This window comes from Centruroides vittatus, unplaced genomic scaffold (genome assembly GCF_030686945.1).
Source record: "Centruroides vittatus isolate TY-2023 unplaced genomic scaffold, ASM3068694v2 contig_134, whole genome shotgun sequence".
Taxonomy (NCBI): domain Eukaryota; kingdom Metazoa; phylum Arthropoda; class Arachnida; order Scorpiones; family Buthidae; genus Centruroides; species Centruroides vittatus.
Window position 1 is genome coordinate 2,515,393 of NW_027120852.1, and position 18,444 is coordinate 2,533,836.

General features: G+C 44.7%; 2 protein-coding genes across 2 annotated transcripts; one reads left to right on the forward strand and one right to left on the reverse strand.

The window, feature by feature from the left end:
- Positions 1-1,258: 1,258 nt before the first annotated feature.
- LOC136990778 (uncharacterized) lies at positions 1,259-2,656 on the forward strand. The gene has a single exon (XM_067289214.1). It carries the CDS (start codon positions 1,259-1,261, stop codon positions 2,654-2,656), a length of 1,398 nt encoding a protein of 465 aa, XP_067145315.1.
- An 11,534-nt stretch (positions 2,657-14,190) lies between these two features.
- On the reverse strand, positions 14,191-14,898 carry LOC136990780 (uncharacterized). Its single transcript, XM_067289215.1, has one exon. The coding sequence runs from the start codon at positions 14,896-14,898 to the stop codon at positions 14,191-14,193; it is 708 nt and encodes a 235-aa protein (XP_067145316.1).
- Positions 14,899-18,444: the final 3,546 nt, after the last annotated feature.

The following is an 18,444-nucleotide window of genomic DNA, read 5'->3' on the forward strand; positions in this document are numbered from 1 at the left end:
AACATCCGGTATTGAACCTGACCGTACCTTACGTAAACAACAATACTATACACACCAGGTCTATTATAAAAAAGAAATAAAAAACGCCAAAATCCAATCTTGGCGGGATTACTGCACTGCTGCATCTTCTAACCCCTGGGGTTACCTTACAAAACTTTGTACCAACAAACTGCGAAAACAACAAATATTAACATCTGACGATCCAGAAACAATCGATCATTTGATCACCAATGGCAGCATTCTCAACACCATGAAGCGACAAATGGACAGCTTTTGTATTTCAGACCGTCCAGAGGAGGACACCCCTCGGCAAAGAGCGATGAGGGAGAACATAAATACATACGTAGGTACAGGCACCTCGCCTGAGTTTGATTACCAAGAAATCAATTGGGGTCATCAACGGATTACGTGAGGGTAAATCACCAGGAATAGACGGAATAACTGCTAAAATAACGAAACATATTTGGAGACTTGTTCCACTACACCTAATGCAACTATTTAATGTATGCCTGCACACAGGCATCTTCCCTACAAGATGGAAAATTGGTAAACTTGTTCCTGTTCCCAAACCAAACAAACCTAACGAGATGAGGCCAATTTCATTATTGCCTACACTAGGCAAAGTCTTAGAGCGACTAATGACTGACCGCCTGGCTTGGATTGTGGAGAAAAACGCTCTCCTTAGCAACGTGCAATTTGGATTCAGGCGGCAAATTTCTTCCAGTGACGCAATTAATCATGCTGTATTCAACATCAACACCTTACTTGAGGAAAACAAATACGTACTAGGCATTAGCTTAGACATTTCTAAGGCATTCGATAGCGCCTGGTGGCCTTTGGTATTACATCAAATTAAAAGAATTGCATGTCCAACTGATATTTATAAGCTATTTGTAAACTATCTGACCACTCGTAAGGCCATTTTTCATTACGGAACTCAGTCAATAGAACGTGAAGTCAGCTGTGGATGTCCCCCAGGGTTCAGTCTGTGGTCCCACTCTTACGGAATTTAACATTCGATGCATTTCTCACACACAATTTTGGACAAGATGCAACCACAGCTTATGCGGACGACGTCCTCATTTTGATTGGTGGCAGGTCTCGTGCAGTCCTAGAAAAACGTGGAAACGAAACTCTACAACTGATTTCTCAATGGGGAATAGAACATAAACTACACTTCAACCCAACAAAAACTGTTGGTATCGTTTTTAATAAGCCAAGAAACCCAAACCTATATCTTCGCCCACCAACCATAAAAATGAATAACTGCTCTATCAAAATCGAAAAATGCATCAAATACCTTGGGGTCTGGCTGGACTTTCGACTCAGTTGGGACGAGCATATCAAATACTTGACTAATAGAACATCTCTAATCTTTCAGGCCTTCTCGGAACTTGCACGTAAACGCTGGGGACTTTCCTCTCAGGCTATCAGTATTATATATGACCAAATCTACATCCCTATTATTACATATGGATGTAGCAGCTGGGGTAATGCTGCAACAAAAGTACATCTTCGTAGAAAGCTCCTTTCCTCTCAACGGAAGGCACTTCTTCTAATCACCAGAGCTTACAGGACAGCTCCTACACGCAGTTTACAGGTAATCTCCAGAAAACCTCCTATAACTGAAATAATTGAAATGGAGTACAATCTGTCTCACCTTAAATTGGGAACTGATATCTGTACTCACTCATTCTCCTTCAGCTCCAGTAACTACGAACATCTCAGCCCCATCGCTAGCAGCCTGCCTCCTAATATTAATAATATTTTTAGCATCGTACCATCAGGTTACTCAGACCTCGAAGTCTATACTGACGGCTCTGGTATAGACAACTCTACCGGGTGTGCGTTTGTGGCTTATGCTAATAATGTTGAAATCTATAGCCAGAAAGGAAAACTAGACAAAAACTGTACAGTATTTCAGGCAGAGTTACTTGCAATCTATATGGCCATACACTGGATTGAGCAAAGCTACTCTTATATAAACGTCCACATTATAAGTGACTCTTTTTCTGCCATACAGCTCCTGTACAACAAACAACTCCATCCGATTGCAACTACTATTCGCAACGTGATATACACTTCCTGCAACGCCTTCACCATTACTTGGACTAGAGGACATCAGGGCACAACGGGCAACGAAAGAGCAGATCAACTGGCCAAGGAGGCAGCTATGGACGAGACATCAGAAATAGTATATAACAAAATCAGTCGAAGAGGAATTAAAAAACTTCTATACAGAGACCTGCTACACCGCTGGCAACAGGATTGGGAACACAAGCATAATGCCACGACCTTTAACTTTATCCCAAATATCAAGGACTACCATGACAAATTCAAATGGGTAATTCCGAACTCTTCTCTCACACAATTCCTTACCGGTCACGGTAAGTTTTCAGCGTATCTCCAACGATTCACAAATAAAGCAAATACATTGTGTGCCATCTGTAACCAACCAGATGATGTTGACCATTACCTCTTCAACTGCATCTCACTGGAAGCCGACCGATTGGCCTTAAAAATATTAGCTAATAAACACAATCTTCCATGGCCCTGCAAGCATGAAGATCTTATACGAAACAAAAACATCTTTTTTGCCTTCTCTCAATTAGTTAAACACCATGAGACCATCGCAATCCATGCTACCATGGAATAACATTCTCTCTTTTCTTCGATACTTGATTTGTCCTACTGGTCATCACTATATAATTTGCATTGACTGATGTTTTGATTAAACAACTAGCTTGTTTTTGTATTTTGTACTCCTACTCTGACTTGATTTTCTTGTTATGATTAAACAACTAGCTTGTTTTTTTTTGTATTTTGTACTCCTATTCTGATTTGATTTACTTGTTTGTTATTCGCTTGGTATATTGCTTTGCTTCAAATATAAACAATACTTGGAAAACGTGATTCATCATCACTCACTCGCCAGGCGAGTCTGACATTTCGCGCTTCTCCAAGCGTCCTTGCCTTGAAAGTGCTACTATACCTGCAATACAAAACTAAGGCATTCTTGTGGACTGGCAACCTGTTTAAATCCACATTATATTACCACATACTCCAAATCTCTAAGATCATGTTGAAGACTGAACACTTAGAATGACTGAACAATATGTGATTTTCTCGTGTGGAAATCGGCATCTGCAAAACCCGTCAAAGACTCAACACTCAGAATGACTGAACAATATGTGATTTTGTGTGGAAATTAAATCTCACTGTGGTAAGTATATTTTACTTTTTCGTAATATCTTATACCAGCATGCTCCTACCAGCCATAGGAACTGTCCCTCATGGACTGTGGAGGTGCATACCCATGGAACTTACGTGGAAAGGACACACTTCTAACCCTGCATTACTGAGCCCAGAACAGCCTCACCGTCTGTCTACGCCATTAATAAAGTGCAGTTACTACCAGCCGATAGAACTCTTACCTTCGGACTGATGATCACGCTGCCGTGAAACTCAGTAGCAGCACACTCAACTATCAGTGTTTCTATGCTACTATAGTTATTTATATCTATATGTTACTCTAGTTAGTTTTAGCGTACTTGGTTTATATTACTTGATGTGTATATGCTACTCTTGTTATCACTAAACTTAGTTTACTATAAATAAATAAGATATAGGATACTTTAACTTTACATTACCTGGTTTAGCCTCTTAGGTGTAGATTAAGATTTAGTTTAGTTTAGTTTAAGCCTAGTTTAAGCCTAGTTTTAGTTTTAGTATGTAAGTTAGTTAATTTTACCCAGACCATTAATTTTTGTATTTACTCTGTATTTTGTATTTACATGTTTGTTTTCTGTCAAAACTATGTATTTATCTTGTACGAATTATCTCTCAGCAATGTACATATACGGAACTGAGAATGCACTCTGTGCTTAATAAAGAATTGTTGTTGGTGTTGTTGTTGTTGTCCTTTGTCCTGTCCCGCTCAGGCTCTTGCTGGTCATTGGCGGGCTTGCGTTTCCGCAACGTCCGCCTTTCTTGTGGGGTGTTTGTACACCCACCTTCAACGGCTTTGACCATGATCTCTCCCTCTGAAAGGTTAGCTGTTAACAATGGAACGTCAGCACCAACAACGTCGTTAGATACTGCACTAGCGGCACACAGAGAATCGGCACAACACTGATTCTTATCCATTGTCCACATTAAAAATAAAATAAAGAGAGAGACTTCGGGGTGGTCCCGATCGTTCATGGGCGCCCCGACTTTTTTCGGACTTCAGGAAATGCGTTTAAGAGTTTGCTCTGGCTTCAGACTTACTGATGGTTCCGTTTTGGCCATCTTATTGCCGGGCTGTCACTGCGTTGGCCCGCTGCCGAGACAGCTACCCATTTAAATGGCCGCCTACCCAAGGTTACCCCAGCCCGGCTGGTTGCTTGGCTTGGGCCGCCCCATCCGCCCTACTAGGAGACTTTCTTCCCACTTCCAGTTCTCCGAGACCATATACGGCCATTCAACGCATCGTCAGGCCTTTGAGCATCGCTCCCCCCTCCAGGACATACGGAAGTTGGCCCTATGCGCCTGAAGAGCGGCTCTGCCAACTGGCGGTGGTATGACCTCATAAGAAAACTCTTTTCCCCTGCTTTGCCATCAGGCACCACAGGGTTCTAGAGACTATGCCTTAATCATGGGCCTTGGTCTCTTACCCGAAGGTAGTCACTGACTCTTTTTCTTTTAGTTGGGGCACCAACGGCTTCTCCTGGGCTGCCATCCGCCCTCTTAGCCCCAACTCACTAACTTTGGCATAACTTTTATTTGTTTGTGCGGTTTTCACCGCATAGTTCTTGCTCTGTCATGTATTATGTTGATGCGGCATTCTACCTTTGCCGCGACTGTGGTCAAACGCACAGCCTTATCGTAATTGATATTCCCAAGCATTAAATAGGGCACCTCTTCCCTACAAGAAGAGGGTGCCCAGCCCAATGCGTCCATTGGGCTCATAGATCGAAAAGATCTGAGACTTTAACCATCAATTTCTTTAGTTTCAATAAGTTTCCTTCACTTGCTGCTAGCGTTCGAAGTACTTGTTCAGGCGGCTTGGACCAGTCGACTTGGTCAGCCCCTCGGCGGAAATCCTCTGTGAGAGGACAGTCAAGTACGTAGTGTCTCGCGTCGCCGCGAGGACACCCACAGGAGCAGCAACCATCTCCTTGTCCAAGAATGGACTTGAAGTGGGGAAACCTCCCGTGTCCGGTCAGTATCTGCGTAAGCAACCTACAACAACTCACTGGGGTAAGGCCAACGTCAGGCACGAAGGCGTGGGTCGACCTACCCACCGTACTCTGAGTCCAGCTCTCTTGCCAACTCCTCATCGACCACTGCAGTAGAGTACCTTTTATGTATGTTGCCGAGGGTTCTACCGTCCTCGTTACAAATGGGCCCCTAGCCCCCGCCTTGGCCAGTTGGTCGGCACGTTCGTTGCCCGGGATCCCGATGTGGCCTCGGACCCACCGCAGGGCAACGTGTCGCTCGTGCCTCGCCCTCAGTACCCTACCTCTGATCTCTCGTACCATCTCATCTCTATGATACCCGTCGCTTAATGCCTGAAGCGACGATTGGCTGTCAGAGTAAACCGTGACAGGCTCAGGACCCGGATGTAATAGGATCCACTGGGACGCCCCCGCCAGAGCCACCAGTTCTGCCTGAAACACGGAAGCCTCCTCGTTCAATCTGACTGATTGTGAGTACACATGTACCCCACCAGAATAGACACAAAACGCAGCACCTACTAAGCCACCGTCTTTAGAGCCGTCGGTGTATATTTCAACACCGATTCCTGTCGGTTCACCGACATCCCAGTCTAGTCCAATCCTATGGGCCGGATGGACTTTCAAGACGTCTGCCAAACGTCTTGGTCTGGCTGGGCACGTCTGATTACAATGCTTTGCCTCGATGCCCTCCACAGTTGTCCTGTAGAAGGCCGCCTCTTGGCTGACGACCAGAGGGCAACGGGAGCAGCCCGGCCAAGACCAGGGCCGCCTCCGTAGACACAGTTCCGTACGCTCTTGTGATCCGCAATGCAGCGGGTCTCTGAATCGAGAGCAGCGTCCTGCTCTGACAGACGTTGGCAGATTCCTTCCACCAAATACCACAGGCGTAGCAGACAACGCGCTCTACACTCATCTTATAGATGGATCGTAGCGCGTGCCCGCTAAGGCCGTAGTCCTGCCTCGCTAGTCTCGATAGTGCCGCTATCGTGAGGTTTGTCGTTTCTCGAACACTCCTCAGATGTGGCGTCCAACATAGTGTCTGGTCGATGATAACACCGAGGTACTTTAGCTCGCTCACCCTTTGGATGGGGTTACCCCGAATTCGGTATATTGGTCGGCGAGCCAACACACCGGTCCGGGCCACCGTCAGGGCCTCCGATTTCTCGGGGCTGAAGGAGAGCTTATTCAGCTCTCCCCAGCGAACGAGTCGTTCTATTGCTTCGTTGCCGTGGGTCTCCATCTCCTTGCGACTGTGACCGGCAACTACTAACAACAGATCGTCAGCATAAGCCTGCAGCTGGACTTCGTTCGGTAGGACTTGCCTCAGCGCCGTGTCCGCTAGAACGTTCCAGAGCAATGGTCCGATACAAGATCCTTGGGGACAACCCCTCTCCAGTACCTTCTCGAAACTCATGCTGGGTGTATGATAAACTACCGCGCGGTCGCTCAGGAAACTCCTGGAAAGCGATACGAGGTTGGTCAGCAGGTTCGCCTTCCGCAGTTCACCCACGATGGATGGCCACCAGACGTTGTCGAACGCCCCCACTACGTTTATCGAGATGAGCGACGTGTGGAGGCCCTGCTGGCGGTTCTGGTAAACCAGATTGACCGCCTGATGTAATGCTCTGCAGGTAGACAAGTCCGACCGGAACCCATATTGTTGTGGGTGCAACAGCCCTCTCCGCTTAAGGTGGTAGTACACCCTGTCGCTAAGGATTCTGTCAAGAACCTTCCCTAGGACTGGTAATAGGCTTATGGGCCTATAAGACTTAGGTTCGTTCTTCGGGCGCCTTCCCTTGCGAATGAACACAAGACGCGCCCGCTTCCACTGCACTGGGAAGTGACCCAGGAGCAGACACTTCTGATACAGAGCACGGAGCAGGTTAGGACGTTCATATTGCAGAACTTGTACCATTTCGGCCGTGATTCCGTCATCGCCAGGTGCCTTTCTCTTCCTTAGGTTGCCGATGGTGTGGGCCACCTCAGAGTCAGTTACCGGCTCTGTCGACACGACCTCAAGAACGGGCAACTCCGCATCTCTGCGAAGCCGCCGCTGTTCTTCAGTGTCCTCAGACTGCTCATCGCACGGGAAGTGCGAGCGGAGCAGTACCTCAATCGACTCCTCCTGTGAGGAGGTTAGGGTCCCATCGGGCTTTTTGATGGGCCCCAAGACCGTACTACGTTTAAACTTGCCCACCACTAGCTTGTAGGGTAGACAGAACAAGTTTTCGTCACTGATTTCCTGACAGAAACTGAGCCATGAGGTTTCTTAGCATCGTTTAGCTTGTACTTGTACTCGGCGTTGGCCCTCTGGAACTCCAGTTCCCTGGTTGCCCGAAGGTCACCATCTCTACAACGTTGGAAACGTCGGCAGAGCGCCCTCGTGCGCTTTTGAAGGACACTCAGCTCCTGGGTCCACCAGGAAACTGACCGGTGGTTGTTGGGCCTACCCTGCACGAGTGTGCGGTCTCCCGCTCCTCTGACTGCATTGGTGAGACCGGCCACAACTTCCTCCAGATCCTCGACGCTCTCTATTGCTGAGATTTGCGAATCGATGTCGGCCGTCTTTTCGGCGAGGCATTTGCTAAATCGATGGCGGTGTCCTTCAGTCAGCTTGTAGTACCTGCTCGGCCACTGGGGCGAGCCGCACCCCACCTCGAAAGAGATGAAGCGGTGGTCACTACACCTTTCTGCATCGATCGTTTCCCATTGCGAAGTTAGTCTCAGCATTGCCCCACTAACGATGGTAAGGTCGATTCAGCTCTCGCCCGAAGGAGAAGAGAAGGTAGCGATACCGAACAAGTTGTTCAGCACATGCATGCCTTACCTTTCCACCGTATTCTTCATCATGTTCCCGTCAGGATCATCCACCGGGGAGCTCCACAGCGAGTGCTTGGCATTGAAATCACCAGCCAAAACAATTTTGCTGCAGAGCGGGACGACCCCTTCGAGTTCAGTCAGAAGGGCTCCCAGATTTAATGACGGCGGGCGGTAGCTTGAGACCGCGACTTAAGTGCAGGTTTGCGACCGTATTTCTTTGGCCACCACGAGTCGCGAGACATGGATAGCAAAAGCTTCGACGTTTCTCCGTGTGAGAATAACTACAGCTCGACAGTTGTCACCCTCATGGGCAAAAACGCTCCATTGAAGTGATAGGCCACTAACCTTTCCTTGTACCAAGTATGGCTCTTGGAGCAGGAGGCTGTCAATCTTTCGCTCGACCACTTCTACCCTAAATTGGGCAGTCGCGGCACGACACTTTTCGGCGTTAAACTGCAATATTTTGCAGCCACGCTCGTGATCCCTCCCGTTTGAGATAGAGGAGGTATTGAATGTGCAGATTTATAGTTATCCCTTACTGACCGTAGTCAGTTCAGGCCTGAACTCTTGTGAGCTCCCGTGTATAACACGGGCAGCTGGCACTCATCACTGAGTGGCCAGTATCCAGCAGCTGGCACTCATCGCTGAGTGGCCAGTATCCAGCTGCAGGTTGAACTTTTGATTTGCCTTCGTACAATTTATGCACTTAGGCGCTGTGGCCTTACACTCTCGATAGGAGTGGCCCTCGGAACACTTGCTACAAGCTTGAGCTGCCGCCGAACAGCTCTTGGCTACGTGATTAAACCCGTAGCATTTGTAGCATCGGGTGATAGCCGTGTACTCTTTCATTCGATTACGAATCCACCCTACATGAAGTCGCCCCATCTTCAAGAGGGTGTGGTAAACCTTTGGGGAGGCCTCCAGAACCCAATTGATAAGGCCTCCCTTTCCCTTCATTGGGAACCTAGGCTGCAGGTCACCACTCTGCAGCTCTAGATTATTCTGGTCTTTCAAGGTCTCAACCAACGACTCTAACTTGATGTCCGGGTTGACATCAAAAAGTACAACCCTTGGTCTGCAGCTTCTGGGGCAGTCGGCAGTTGACCGCCTCTCGCAGCACAGCTGGGCCCTCTGTCACCTCCTTTAAGATCTTGGAGACGTCCTGTTGCTTCGCTACCTCGAGCAGGACGCCTCCGTTACGAATTCGGCGAACATTCTTTATGCCGACCCCCAGTTTAGTCGGATTGATGTTTGTCTTTAGTAGCGATCTTGTTTGATCACTATTCATCGTTTTGTCTGTCGGGTAGACCAAGAGCGTGTGCTCAGTGGCTGGAACCCGACGGGGCTTAGCAGCTGCCCGCGCCCCCTCTTGGTTGCTACCGGGGGTTGGCCGGGCTGCGACAGTCGCGTAGGACGCACGACTCGCAGTAGCTGCCTTGCCGTCTTTCTTAGGCTCTGAAAGCGTGGCTGGTGGCTTACGGCCATTTATGACTTCTTTTAGAGTCATGTTTTTTGCCCGGAGAGAGGCAATCTCCTGTTCCTGGGCGCTTAAAATTGACGCAACTCTACTAAACAAGCCATAGATGGTTGCGCACGTGGCCTTCTGACATCGACTGTCTTGCTTGGCCAGGAGCTTTGTCAGCTCATTGTGCACACCATCCAGGGCTGCCCGCCGGTCAGCTACTGTCTCAAGTCTCCCTTGTGGTGGTGGTTCCACAGGAGCCGATGACTGTGTTTTGGCATCAGCCCCTGAACTTACTTTCTTGGGGGCCGCCACGGTAGGGTTTTTTTTCTTCTTCTTGGTTGGTTGGTTGGTTCTATTTTTTGGCACAAGAGCCATACAGGCTATGCTGCGCCATGACAAATGGTAAAATTAAACAAAGCTAAATATATATATCACAAGGCGTCAATACAACACAAAAACACAAATATAAATATATAATAAATAAATAAATTAGTTCACTTAAATATCTCTATTAATTTTTATAACTTTCAAAAAGTTCAGTATCTTATCAAGATTTGGCCTCTGGCCCAAAATCTCTCTCAAAGTTGCATTTCCAAAATGCTGTCTGCGACTCTGGTCAAAAGCAACACAGTTGCAAAGTATATGTTTAACACTTAAAGTACAAATGCAATACTGGCATACTGGCTGGTCATCACCCTTCAAAAGGTATTGATGAGTAAGCCGAGTATGTCCAATTCTCAGGCGAGTAAGAATGACTTCAGATCTCCTATCATACTGTTTCTTGTGTGTCCAATTTTCTATTATAGGTTTGATCTCGTAAAGTTTATTGTGGACTTGTTCGTTCCACACATTTTGCCATCTCTCTGCTAGTCGTTTTTTAACAACCAGCTTCAAGTCACCTCCTTCAATGAACATTGTATGCTGAGAAGGACTTGCTGACTTTGCAGCTGCATCAGCTGCTTCATTCCCTTTTATACCTACATGGCCTGGGACCCAACGAAATTTTACAAAAATATTACTTGCAATAAGATGGCAAAACAGTTTGTGAATTTTAATCACTATAGAGTGAGAACTAGGTTCATGTGAGATCAAAGCCTGAAGTGCACTGACTGAGTCAGTGTAAATAACACAGCGACGATGACCTTTCCTAATTACATATTTTAAGGCTAGATAAATAGCCTGCACCTCTGCAGTAAAGATGGAAGAATTCGATGCGATTTGTTCTGCCACGATCTCATCCTGGCAGACAAAGGCTGAGCCAACGTAATCAACCGATTTCGATCCATCAGTATAAATAAAAATTAAATTCCTGTCGTAGTGTTGAATTTCTGCAAAGTGCTGCCTATAGATGTAGTCCGGGGTGAAATCCTTAGGAAACTGCTTTAAGCTAAAGTCAACATTAATCACAGGAGTTGACCAAGGTGATATATTATCGACCTCGACCTGTGAAATGTTGCTTGTGTCCAGGTCAATCGTGCTGCTTACATTCTCCATTCTAATGTCAAATGTAGGGACACAACTTGGGCGAGCTGTAAATAATCTTTTCAGCTGAGTATCTGATACTCTACAATAAACTGAAGGTTTAGCCAGAGATTTCTGTTTAATGTAATAGAACAAAGACAACTGCTCTCTCCTGAGAGATAGTGGAGGCTCATAAGCATCCACGTACAAACTTTGAACAGGAGAAGTTCGAAATGCACCAGTGCACAAACGCAATGCTTGATGGTGGATTGGATCCAGCATCCGAAGAGTAGATTCTCGCGCAGAGCCATAAACAACACATCCATAATCCGCTTAGAGCGAACGAGGGCTCTATATATCCTGAGCATCGAACATTTGTCTGCTCCCCAGGATGAGCAGCATAATACCTTTAAAAGGTTCAGAGATTTTAAACATCTACTCTTCAAATTGTGCAAGTGTGGCAAGAACGTCAATTTATGGTCGAACACAACACCCAAAAATTTTGCTTCGTTGACCATTGGGATTTTAACCCCATTTAGGTGAATTTCAGGTTCCAGGTGCAAACCACGCCTTCGGCAAAAGTGGATGCACGAGGTCTTCTCTGCATTAAAAGTAAAACCATTGATCTTGGACCAACTGTCTATGCGATTTAGGGAGGTTTGCAGTTGTCTTTCAATAAAACTCATGTTAGTAGACTGACAGGAGATCTGAAAGTCATCCACATACAAAGAGTGTTTCACACTGGAAGGAAGACACTTAGCTATGCTATTAATTTTGATTAGGAACAGAGTCACACTCAGAATAGAACCTTGAGGAACACCCTCTTCTTGTGTGAAAGGCCTAGACAAAGTGTTGCCCATCCTAACTTGGAATCTTCGATTCTGCAAGAAGTTTTTTATAAAAATTGGCAGATTACCCCGCAGTCCAAATTCATGCAGATCGCGGAGTATTCCATATCGCCAGCAGCGATCATAAGCCTTCTCTATATCGAAAAACACAGACACTAAGTGCTGTCGTCTAACAAACGCTTCGCGTATAGATGTTTCAAGGTTTACTAGATTGTCTGTGGTACTTCTGTTCCTACGAAATCCACTCTGATGTAATGAAAAGTAGTTCTTTTCCTCTAGGAGGAACATCAGGCGTCTGTTTACCATTCTCTCGAAAAGTTTGCAGAGACAACTAGTCAGAGAAATTGGTCTATAATTAGAGGGATTCTTGCAGTCTTTACCTGGCTTGGGAATGGGAATTATGATAGATAGCCTCCAAGAGTCTGGAAAAGTATGTTCTGTCCATATTCTGTTGAACAGATTCAGAAGGTTACTAAGGGAATTGTCTGACAGATTTTTAATCATGCTGTAATGGATTTTATCCGGACCTACAGCAGTATTCCCCGAGCGAGAGATTGCTGTACATAGTTCTATTCTGCTAAATGGCACATTATATTCCTCATTAGATGGAGAGTGGAAGTTTAGATATTGTTTTTCACTTTGGACTTTATAAGCCTGGAAATTTGTTGTATACATAATATTGCTGGATGAAGACGAAAATGTTTCACCCAACAAATCAGCAATACCTTTAATGTCACTGATTATTGTGCCATTATTTTCCAGCATGGACAGAGAGTGAGAAGCATATTTCCCATTAATTTTATGGATTTTATCCCAGACTGCTTTTGAGCTGGTGGAAGATGTTATGCTAGAAACATACTTCCTCCAGGAATCCCTTTGGCTTTGCCTCCTTATTTTTCTGGCATTTGCCTTTGCTTTTTTAAAAGCTATCAAATTCTCAGCAGTGGGGTATCTTCTGAAAATCCCCATGCTTTCTTTTGTTTTTTAAATGCTGCCTCACAATTCTGATCCCACCATGGTTTCGGATGTTTTGGATATCTGGTTGACGTTTTCCCCATTGTTTTTTCAGCTGCTGCAGTAATACTGGAAGTGACAACTTTGATTGCATCATTGATATCTGCAGGATTGACCATTTCCTCAGTGATGTTAGCCAAAGAAGAAAATGCAGGCCAATCTGCCGTTTCAAGTTTCCAGCGTGGTGGACGGGCTGTTTCACAGCTTTCTCTGCCTCTATATTTTAAAAATATTGGGAAATGGTCACTGGAGAGTGGATTAGATCCAACCTCCCATGTAAACGCTGAAAACAGATTTGGACTAGCTAATGTCAAATCAATGGCAGTAAATGTTCTTGTTGGTGCATGGAAGTATGTCACTTCTCCAGTATTAAATAAATATAGTTGGTGATTACCTATGAATCTTTCAATGGCTCTGTTTTGACGATTGATATCGTGACAGCCCCACATTGGATTGTGGCCATTGAAATCATTGAGTAAAAGGAATGGAGTTGGTTGAACAGCTGCCAATTCATCCAATTCATCCTCATTGACTCTGACATCTGGTGGCAAGTATATGGAACAAACTGTGACAATTACTCCAATTGATATTCTGGCTGCCACAGCTTGGAGCTCTGTTGTTATTTGTACTGGTAAGGACGGGATGCAGTTTAAAACCAGTACGGCCACACCCCACTGTCACAGGTGTGGCTATCGTCATCCTTACGGTAGAGATGAAATCCTTTTAAAAAAATTTTTTCTCCAGGTTTTAGATGTGTTTCCTGGAGTGCCACGCAGAGAGATATGGTAGATGATGTGAAGTGTTTAATGTCAGAGAAGTTGTTGCAAAAACCACGACAGTTCCATTGGATTATTTTATAATCCATTATGTGTTTGAAGCAGCATTCTTTGCGAGGGTATCCCTCTTTAATTTAACAGGTGGTCTCTCTTTAGGAGGTGACATTGGTTTTGTAACCTCCATATTATTCGAAGAGAATAATATGGAGGTTAGGAGATATCAGAGAACTCGCTCACAGACTGAGTCTCTGATTTTTTGGATTTAGAGAGAGCTGCTTTCACTCTCTGTTTGTTTAATGGGTTCTTACTACCCTTTTTAGAACCCAGGTTTCTTGTTGTTACCCCTGTTTTAGGTAGGGGTGTTTTTGGTTTTGTATTCTCTTTTTCTGGTGTTTCTTTCGATGGGATCAGTAAACATTTTGCATGACAAGTAAAAGATTCCTTTGGGGAAACAGAAATGTCTGTCTGAACTGCACATGTCTTTGTGGATTTCAGAGCAGCAGCAAATCTTTTTGTTTCAGTGGTGCACTTGAAGTGACCATTTGACGAGCCTCTGGGTATGGTAAATTGTTGATAGTTTTCACTCACTAAATCTCCTTCTCTCTCTGCCATGCAGGGCATTTTCGGGAGTAGGCAGGATGGGTATCCTTGCAGTTCACACAGCATGGGGTAGTTTTACATTCGGTACTCTTATGACCTTTAGTCCCACACTGTGCGCATACGCTTTTCCCTCGGCAAGATGTTTGTGAATGTCCAAATTGCAGGCATTTAAAGCAACGCAGTGGATTTGGAACATACGGGCGAACTGGACAGCGTAGATACCCTGCTGTAATAACAGATAACGAAGTCGGTTTATTAAATGTCAAAATAAGATGTTTTGTAGGAATCAACTTGCCATCTCGAAGAATGAAGATGCGTCGGACAGCAGTGACGCCTTTGTCTGAAAGACCAATCTGAATGTCTGATTCATCTTCAGACATCAGATCAATTTCAGATATCACACCACGTGATGAATTTAGGTTTCCGTGTGGTGTGACAGTGACTTTCATTTCTCCCATTGTCTTTGTTTGCAGAAGTTTTGCCGATTGTTGTGGGGAAGCTGTTTCCACCAGTAAATCTCCCGATCTTAATTTTTGTATTTTTTTCAATTGTCCTATGGTCGATTCAAACAATTTTTGAATCAAGAATGGAGATGCTTTAGATAGAGGTTTTTCTCCAGTTGCATGCACTATTAAGTAAGCAGGTTGGCTGAAGTTCTGGTCTTTGGTCGCTTGTTTTGTTGTTTTAAAATCCATATTTAAGAATTTATATTCAGCTCCTAGTGACCCCACCCACCATGGGGCCCAACTAGGGGATACCGTCACATGGGAGACTCCCATAGACCATCACATCAGGGTTTCCCAGGAGGTATACCCTCACAATGCAGTCGAGAAAAGCACATCTTGTCTGCCCGGTCTGCATCGATCAGTTGACTCCAGACCGAGGTCAACAATGACTCAACAACCAGCCGATTGACTCAAACGGAGCCTGATTTGAGCCTCCCGTTTATCCGAAGCAGGGGCCAAAGCAGTGTGTTGGGGACGTTATGTTGCCCCTCAACTACCAGAATCCCCTTTTCCGGCATACGGGTCACCACGCACGGCAAACACGTGGGTGGGCGTTCAGATCCCAGGGATGGTAAAGATAGTTACTAAACCATCTCTGGGAGGTCCCCTCACCACAAACAGGAACCCACATCGAGGGGCAGAAACAAAGTCTGTCGTCTAACAAACGCTTTGCGTATGAATGTTTCAAGGTTTACTAGATTGTCTGTGGTACTTCTGTTCCTACAAAATCCACTCTGATGTGGTGAAAAGTAGTTCTTTTCCTCTAAGAGGAACATCAAGCGTCTGTTTATCATTCTCTCGAAAAGTTTGCAGAAACAACTAGTCAGAGAAATTGGTCTATAATTAAAGGGATTCTTGCGGTCTTTACCTGGCTTTGGAATGGGAATAATGATACATAGCCTCCAAGAGTCAGGAAAAGTATGTTCTGTCCATATTCTGTTAAACAGATTCAGAAGATTACTGAGGGAATTGTCTGACAGATTTTTCATCATGCTGTAGTGGATTTTATCCGGGCCTACAGCAGAATTCCCCGAGCGAGACATTGCTCTATGTAATTCGATTCTGGTGAATGGCACATTATATTCCTCATTAGATGAGGAGTGAAAGTTTAAGTACTGTTTTTCACTTTGGGCTTTATAAACCTGAAAATCCCTTGTATACATAATATTGCTGGATAAAGCTGAAAACATCTCACCCAACAAATACCTTGTATATCACTAATTATTGTGCCATTATGTTCCAACATGGACAGGGAGTGAGAAGCATATTTCCCATTAATTTTATGGATTTTATCCCAGACTGCTTTTGAGCTGGTGGAAGATGTTATGCTAAATACATACTTCCTCCAAGAATCCCTTTGGCTTTGCCTTCTGATTCTTCTGGCATTTGCCTTTGCTTTTTTAAAAGCAACTAAATTGTTAGTAGTGGAATATCTTCTGAAAATCCCCCATGCTTTCTTTTGTTTTTTAAATGCTGCCTCGCAATTCTGATCCCACCATGGTTTCGGATGCTTCGGATATCTGGTTGATGTTTTCCTTATTGTTTTTTCAGCTGTCTGAATAATACTCGATGTGACGGCTTCAACTGCATCATTGATATCAGCAGTATTGACCATTTCTTCAGTGATTTTAGCCAAAGAAAATAATTCAGGCCAATCTACTGTTTCAAGTTTCCAGCGTGGTGGACAGGCTGTTTCACAGCTTTCTTTCCCTCGGTGTTTTAGAAATATTAGGAAGTGGTCGCTAGAGACTGGATTGGATCCAACCCCCCATGTAAATGCTGAAAACAGGTTTAGGGTTGCTAATGATAAATCAACGGCAGTGAATGTTCTAATTGGGGCATGGAAGTATGTCACTTCTCCAGTATTAAATAAATATAGTTGGTGATTACCTATAAATCTCTCAATAGCCCTGCCACGACATTTGATGTTGGGATTGCCCCACATTCAATTGTGGCCATTTAAATCACCCAGTAAAAGGAATGGAGTTGGCAACTGTTCAAACAAAGAATCCAGTTCATCCTCATTGACTCTGACATCTGTTGGCAGGTATATAGAACAAACTGTGACAGTTACGCAAATTGAAATTCTGACTGCCACAGCTTGCAGCTCTGTTGTTATTTGTATTGGTAAGGACGGGATGCGGTTTGAAACCAGTACAGCCACACCTCCACTGGCGTAGTTAGGCTGTCATCATCCTTACAGTACAGATCGACTCCTTTTAAAGAAATTCTTTTCTCCAGATTTCAAATGTGTTTCCTGAAGTGCCGTGCAGAGAGATGGGGTAGCTGATGTCAGGTGTTTAACGTCAGAAAAGTTGTTGCGGAAACCACGACAGTTCCATTGGATTATTTTATTATCCATTATGTGTTTGAGGCAGCATTCTTTCTAAAGGTATCCCTCTTTAGTTTTACAGCCGATTTGCCTTTTGGAGGTGAGGTTGGTGGTGTAACCACCTTATTAGTCTCCTCATCTGAGAAGTCAGAGAACTCACTCATAGACTGAGTCTCTGATTATTTAGATTTAGAGAGGGCTGATTTTAATTTTCGTTTGTTGAGTGGGTTCTTATTAGCTTTTTTTGAACCCACATTTCTGGTTACTACCCCTGCTTTAGATAGGGGTGTTCTTTTCTTTATACTCACCTTTACTGCTGTATCTGTAGATTGAGTTAACAGACATCTAGCATGGCGAGTGAAAGATTCATTTGGTGAAACAGAAATGTCTGTCTGAACCCGACATGTCTTTGATCAGCAAACGTTTTCTGTCTCACTGGTGCACTTACAATAACCATGCGCTGAGCCTCAGGGTAAGGTATGTCGTTAACTGTTTTTAGGTGTTAAATTTTTTTCTCTCTTTGCCATGCAGGGCATTTTCGAGAATAGGCAGGATGGGCATCCTGGCAGTTTACACAGTGTGGAGTACTTTTACCTTCAGTACTGTTGTGGCCTTCAGTTCCAAACTGTGCACAAAAGCTTTTGCCTCGGCAGGATATCTGGGAATGTCCAAATCGCTGGCATTTGAAACAACGCAGCAGATTTGGAATATACGGACGCACTTGGCAGCGTAGGTATCCTGCTGTAATGAAGGATGGCAATGTTGGCTTGTCGAACGTCAGAATTAAATGTTTTGTAGGAATAAACTTGCCATCTCGGCAAATCGAAATGCGTCGAACAGAAGTGACCCCTTGGTCCGAGAGGCCGATCTGAATTTCTGATTCATCTTCAGAAATCATATCGAACTCAGATATCACACCATTGTGTAGTGTGATTGATATTCCATGTCTCCAAGAGTCTTCATTGTCATAAGTTTTGTAGTTTGTTGAGGACAGGCTGTTTCTACCAGTAAATCTCCTGACCTCAATTTTTATATTTTTTTTAAATGCCCAATAGTTGATTCAAATAATTTTTGGATCAAGAAAGGGGCTTTTTTCCAGTTGCGTGGACTACTAAGTATGCTGGTTGACTGGGGGTCTTTTCATTATTTTTCATTGTTGGCTTATCTGGATTTTTTGTTTTTTGAGAATCCATTATTAAGGAATAACCATTCATCTCCTAGTGACCCTACTCACCACGGGGGCCCAACAAGGGAATGCTGTCACATGGGCGATTCCCATAGACCGTCACACCAGGCTTTCCCAGGAGCTATACCCTCACAATGCCGTCAAGAAGAGCGCATCTTGTTCGATGTGTCCGCCCAATCTGCATTGATCGGTTGACTCTAGGCCGAGATCAAGAATG